At 38.8% G+C, this 7,015-nt stretch overlaps 1 protein-coding gene across 1 annotated transcript; it reads left to right on the forward strand.

The window, feature by feature from the left end:
* Window positions 1-6,404, forward strand: LOC115426097 (natterin-3-like). The gene is made up of 2 exons (XM_030144055.1): window positions 1-132; window positions 5,151-6,404. The coding sequence occupies exons 1-2, from the start codon at window positions 39-41 to the stop codon at window positions 6,233-6,235; spliced, it is 1,179 nt and encodes a 392-aa protein (XP_029999915.1). The 5' UTR covers window positions 1-38; the 3' UTR covers window positions 6,236-6,404.
* Window positions 6,405-7,015: the final 611 nt, after the last annotated feature.

Genomic DNA, 7,015 nt, shown 5'->3' on the forward strand with positions numbered 1-7,015 from the left:
TATTTGGGTTGGTGTTCATTTTGTTGGTCCGTGTCCAGATGAAGCTGCTGCTGCTGCTGCTGCCGGCGCTGCTGGCCTTGACCTCGGCCAGTCTTCAGGACATCGTGAAGAAAAGCTCACGGCTCACGAAAGGTAAACGTCCCCGAAGACACACGAGTTCATTCTGTACAGAGGACGACGCAGCTGGACAGAGATGACCGTGTTTGTTCAGACACCGTTCATATTATTTGGACATTTCATCCTTTAGTCTTTAGTTCTGGTGCTTAATCACCTGTTTTTTTCAGTCCGTCTCTCTTATTTCTGACACAGTCTGTTTTTAGACGTTCTGTACAAATACACAGACCTGTAAACCAGTGAAGGTTTAAAGCAGGGGTCTCAAACATGGTCCCAGGGGCCAAATATGGCCCGCCAAAGGTTCCAATCCGGCCACGGGGATGAATTTGGAAAGTGCAAAAATTCCACAGTCCAGGCTGTGGAACTCATTTTTAGAGCTGCAGCCGATGAATCGATCAGGTGCTTGAAGCGAATGCAAAAATTCACAATTCGATTAATCGACTCGAATTGATTGAAGGGAAATATTCTGTTGCAGTTTTCCTGAATTGTAGCTTCTTTGTGCGTCACAATAAGCGTCTGTGTGAAACACAACAGTGGAACCAATGTTTAACAGCAGAGAAATGAAGGAAACAAAGCTTTGATTCAGGAGAACTGTGGTTGAATGTTTTTTTTTTTTTGGAATCACTTTGAGTCAGTTAATCAGTTGCAGCTCTACTCATTTTAGTTCAGGTTCCACATCCAGACCAATCTGATCTACAGTCAAATAATAACAGCAGAAGAACCCACACAAAAGAACGACTGCACAGTTTCTTCTCAGTTTCATGTGAAAAAAGTATTACATTATACCCTATAAATAATGACAACTTCAAATATTTGTCTTTGTTTTAGTGCAAAAATAACATTAAATTCTGAAAATATTTACTTTTACAAACTATCCTGTAACAATAAAATGTGAATAACCTGAACAAATATGAACAACCTGAAATGTCTAAAGAAAATTCAGTCCAGTTTGAACTCTTTTCTTCCTGTTCCTCAGTGTTTAGTGTCTTTGTAGATCTGATCAGAATGCACATGGACTAATGAGAAGTGGAGGCAGAATATTATTAAAATAGCACTTTTATTTTTTTTAAAGAAATTTCAGTTTTTTCAGATTATTCATATCTTTTTTGTTTGGATAGTTTATAAAAGTAAATATTTTCATAATTTAATGGGGGTTTTTTTGCACTAAAACAAAGACAAAAATTTGGCGTTGTCATTATTTACAGGTTCTTCTGTTCTTATTTGACTGGTTGGGTCCACTGCAGATCAGATCAGACTGAATGTGGAACCTGAAAGAACAGGAGTTTGAGAACCCTGCTTTAAAGGTTGGGCTGTTGCATAATAATTACAGAACAGTTCTACTATTGAATTTGCTGGAATATTTAAAATCTGGGACATGAGGGATGTGGTCAAATGTGAATCTCCAGTGATGATGATATGCTGCTCTGATGTTCTTCTCATTCTTCTTTTGTTACCCCGCCCACCGAAGGGGAGGTTTTTGGTTCTTTGTTTGTTTGTTTACACTTTAGCAGCAAAACTATTGGTTGAATTCATACCAGATTGCATTTAACCTCCTCAGACCCAGCTATGGGTTTTCTGTTCACATTTGTGGATTAGAGTTTCACAACTTTATCCAAAAAAAAAAAAAGAAAACTGTCCACCACAAAGGACATTCCATAAAAATTTTCAAAAGTGCATCCGAAAAAACTGTTGCATCATGATGTTTCCAATGTAGGCACTGATTTAATAAAAAACAAAAAAGCTGGTACTTTGCTGACGTTTGCTGGGTCTGAGGAGGTTATAGATTACCAGTGACCCAGAATAGATGTGATTACATTGTGGAGAAAAGTTAAAATTTTTTTTATGAATTTTCAATCTTTTCTTCTTCCCATTTTCTTATAATGGGTGAAATTTCAAATGTCTTTAGCAGCAAAACTATTGGTTGAATTGGTTAGGTTTATTGGTTGGTTAGGTTAGCCTGGTTAGGAACCAGGCTAACCTGGTTCAACTATTGGTTGAACCAGGTTAGGTTTACAGGGGTGTATTCATTAGAGCTGTGCATCGGCAAGAATCTGGCGATATGATACAAATCACAATACTAGGATCACGCTACGATATATCACGATACTGTTAAAAAGGGCAATTTTTTGTGTGTTTCTTTTTTTAAAATGATTATTTCCTTGAAGAATTAAATTCCACCAGGAATCTGCTCAAATACTAAACATATTTTTATCTGATCACAACAGGATCTAATGTTATATCACAGAATGTTCCTGTGTTCAAACTGAAATTCTGTTTTACAGACATTCCAGTTTCAGATCCTGTTCAAATGTTCAGATTCTATTAGTTCACAACTAACATCAGAACAAGATTTTAGTTCAATCCCAACTAAGGAACGAACATTATTTAATAAAAGTATTAAATAATTCTAAATAAAATATAAACAAAAAGAAAAATGAACCTCAGTCATATCTGCATTTGAATAAATACCTACAAATACTGATACAGCACTTTTTAATATCGATACAGTATTGTGAAATGAAATATCGTGATATATTGCAGAACCAATATTTTCTCACACCCCTAGTATTCACACATACTTTGAGTTAGTTTCCCTGGAAAGTCCTGGCCTTTTTTTTTGGGTGTGAATACAAACGTATGAACTCTGATTCAAATCAAACAAGTGGATGCAAAGAGGAGACCGAATGTCTCGTTAACGTTTGTTCAGATGTTCATGTAACGAAACTGGCTTCGACTGAGCTCTTCTTCACAGTTAAAATTTGGGTCTGTAAAAATAGAATACATATTCTGAAAACGATAACTGTACGTCAGACCTCCATGTTTGTTTTCATCAGCACCGGTCGTCTCTGATTGACCCCGCCCCCGACTTTTCTGTCCAATGCCAGTGCAGTTCGTCACATGCTGCTTCTGTTTACAAATTTTGGTCCACTAGCGAGAATGTGATCCGACTCAAATGGAAAAAAAGTCTGCTTTTAATCCTAATCAAATAAGTGGAAATATAGCCTAGACTGCCAGTGACGCACAATAGATGCGGTTAGATTTTTGGGAAAAGTAGGTCAAAGTTCAAATTTTTTAATGAATTTTTTCAATCTTTTTTTCCCTCCCATTTACTTATAATTCTGAAACGCCAATACATTTTTTTAACATAGACTGACCCCAGATATTTTAAGCAAATTCCTATTTTCATGTTCTGTATTAGTGAAGTAGTATTAATGTGTCTCTACTAGAAAATATAAAAAAAACAGATGAGCTGAGGCAGGATTTAGAGCAACTGTGATCATTACTGAGCATGAACACATCTAACATTTACACCATAGTGTAGTTATGAATGAATGAATGAATGAATGAATGAATTAATTAATTAATTTTTGGTTTTACGTCAATCATTGTACTTAGTACATGAATCGTAATAAACATAAAAAAACAAAAACAAAAACGGAATAGGCCAGAAGCAAAAGCTTATTTTTTTGCCTATCCTTTTCACCTAATACACTACATACATCGACTTAAATGTGTACAGCACTGAGCATTCACACCATAATAATAATAATAATAATGATAATAATGATAATAACAATAATAATAACAATAATAATAATACAAAAAAAAAAACCCCACAACAGCAACAAAAGCATATCTACCATCCCAATTCGATATTTCTGAATAATTTTAAGCTTACACACACACACACACACACACACACACACACACACACACACACACACACACACACACACACACACAATATTCAGGGTTTCCACAGGGTCTTAAAAAGTCTTAAAGTCATGAATTCACAAATCTGCATTTAATACCTTAAAGAAGTCCTTAAAAGGTATTACATTTGATATGGTGGGTCTTAAGTTATGTTTCCATGGACTTATTTGTTGAACTGTGTTTAAATGTGTCTGTTTAATGTCCAAGCTTCAAAGAAAGTAACATTAGTCGACTCAGTTCCACCTGTTCCAACCCCATAATTTATATCGAAATTAGGAATGCTAACTTTGTCGCCCCCCCACTGGTGAGAAACGACTCTGAATGGTGGGATTCAAGGTGTTGGAGTAAATACAGGGTGGGGAAGCAAAATGTACACTGAACATTTAGTTGTTTTTTCTCAGCAGACACTACGTCAGTTGTTTTGAACCCAAACATATACTGATGTCATAATCATACCTAACACTATTATCCATACCTTTTCACAAACTTTTGCCCATATGAGTAATCAGGAAAGCAAACGTCAAAGAGTGTGTGATTTGCTGAATGCACTCGTCACACCAAAGGAGATTTCAAAAATAGTTGGAGTGTCCATAAAGACTGTTTATAATGGAAAGAAGAGAATGACTATGAGCAAAACTATTACCAGAAAGTCTGGAAGATACTATTAAAGAAGATTGGGAGAAGTTGTCACCCCAATATTTGAGGAACACTTGCACAAGTTTCAGGAAGCGTGTGAAGGCAGTTATTGAGAAAGAAGGAGGACACATAGAATAAAAACATTTTCTATTATGGACATTTTCTTGTGGCAAATAAATTCTCATGACTTTCAATAAACTAATTGGTCATACACTGTCTTTCAATCCCTGCCTCAAAATATTGTACATTTTGCTTCCCCACCCTGTACATTTTTCTAAATTCTAGGAGTCACAAATTTTTTCCAGTATGGCCATGAAATAGCATTAAATTCTGTTCTAAGTCGACTTCAAAAGGTCTTTAAAAGTCTTAAATGTAACTTGTATAAACCTGTAGGAACCCTGAATATTATATCTGTAATCTACAAATGAAAATAGAGTAAAGTGTGTGGAATTCAGCAGGATTTGACTGCAGAAATAGATCTAATTGTCATAGTTGTGTTTTTATTTGTGTAGGATCTTTGGGTCCAGGTTTCTGCAGGAGCTCAGACTTTTCTTCTTCTTCTTCTTCTCCTGGTGGATGACCTCCGTGGTCGTGGTCCAGTCCAGTTCCTGTATCGTGTCTGAATGTCGAGGCCTTTTACAGAAGGTCTTAATGAAACTAATGGCTCTGTGCGTCCGTTCCAACAGCTTCCATACTGAACCCAGATCTGGAGGCCCGGGTTCCTGAGCCCACGGGTAACCATGTGTCGGCTCCTCTGACCCCCCCGGATCTGGAGCAGCAGCAGGACCTGCCCTCCTCCTTCATGTTTGCAGATAACGTGAACCTGGAGTGGCTGACGTGGGACGGCTCTTTGCCCAACGGCGCCGTTTCCATCTACAACGGCTACACCGAGCGAACCGACTACGTCTGCAAGTACAACTGTGAGGCCGGGTTCTACAACCCCAGCCTGGGCCCCTACTGCCGATACCCCTACGGAGACCGCGAGTACTACGCCCCTGAGTTCCAGATCCTGGCCAACAAAGACAACTTCGAGTTCCTGGAGTGGAAGGAGGACTCGTACGGTTCCGTGCCACAGCACTCGGTCAGGACCTGCCAGGGGGTGGGCATCTACGTCGGCAAGAACAAGTATGGTCTGGGCAAGGTGGTCCCTCAGTTTGAGGCCTTCTTCCTGCCTTGGGAGGGTGACGAGTACTGGTACAAGAAGTACCAGGTCCTGACCATCAACAGGGACGCCTACACTCAGCACATCTCCGACGTCAAGTACGCCATCGACGAGGTGGCCATCTTCCAGTATCCTCCAGAGACCATGCAGATCTCCGGGGTCACCAACAACGAGTGTCAGACTGTCACGAAGACCGTCACCATCTCCAAGACCACCGAGGTGGAGACCACCTGGAACATCGGCAGGGCCACCATGCTGGGAATCACAGGCAGCATCACGGCAAAGATCCCCCTGATTGGCTCCGGCGGCATCGAGCTGAGCGGCGAGAAGACGCTGCAGTTCTCCAGAGGAACCACGGTGGTGGAGGCGCTCAGCCACTCGGTGTCCGTGGAGCTCAGCGTCCCACCCAACCACTCCTGCAGAGTCCGCATGGAGGGACGCAAGATCAAGGCCGACGTCCCCTACACGGCCCGGCTCAGCCGCACATACCGCAACGGAGAGACGCAGTGGACGTCCATCGCAGGAACGTACGACGGCGTCCAGATCGGAGAGGTCCGAGCTGTGGTGGACCGCTGCGAACCGGTGGCCGACGCCAAACCATGTCCCTGAAAAAAGAAGAAATGAAAGCATGCACATTTTGTATTTGGTTGAATGTGAAGAAACATCCTCATAAAATGATGTAAAACTTCAACATTTCTTTTCTTTGTCTTCGTTTATAAAACCAACACATGAACGGATGAAATGTTCTGGTCTCCATTTTTACAGTGGATAAATAAACACCGGGTAATAACAGTATGTTCTAATGTTTTTTCTTATGTATCAGTCAGAAGAAATTAAAAATAATACACAGTAAAATAAGTTCTTCTTGGTATAAATGTACCTACAGTTACAACGAAAGATAAAAATATAAAAGTGATAAAAAAGGGAAACAGGTTCGACATTTACATGAACAGAGAAAATGAAACACAGGTTAATGTTCTGGAAAAGACCAACAAAAACCAAAGATTTCATTCAAACAAGTTTTTATTTTGCTTCTTTTTGTGGCAAAAAAAAAAGACATTTTAATGTTTGCTGGGTTGGTTTTTACATTTTAATATGAATGATAACGGAAAGATAAAAAGTGTCTTATGGAGACAATAATAATAATAATAATAATAATAATAATAATAATAATAATAATAATAATAATAATAATAAATTTTATTTGTATAGCACTTTTCATAGAACTCAAAGACACTTTACATAAAGCAAATAAAAACAGAAACCAAACATTAAAAACTGATAAAAGCACGTATACGAATATAAAACAGTTAACCATTAAAAGTAATCTTAAATAAACGAGACATTGAAAAACCTTCATGAAATCAGCTGAGATCATGAACATTTAAC

The sequence above is a fragment of the Sphaeramia orbicularis genome, chromosome 9 (genome assembly GCF_902148855.1).
Source record: "Sphaeramia orbicularis chromosome 9, fSphaOr1.1, whole genome shotgun sequence".
In the NCBI taxonomy this organism is placed as follows: Eukaryota; Metazoa; Chordata; class Actinopteri; order Kurtiformes; family Apogonidae; genus Sphaeramia; species Sphaeramia orbicularis.

Coding starts and splice junctions, on each gene's coding strand:
- LOC115426097 (XM_030144055.1), top strand. CDS start 39: ATGAAGCTGCTGCTGCTGCTGCTGCCGGCGCTGCTGGCCTTGACCTCG. Junction 133..5,150: donor AAGCTCACGGCTCACGAAAG/GTAAACGTCCCC, acceptor CCGTTCCAACAG/CTTCCATACTGAACCCAGAT.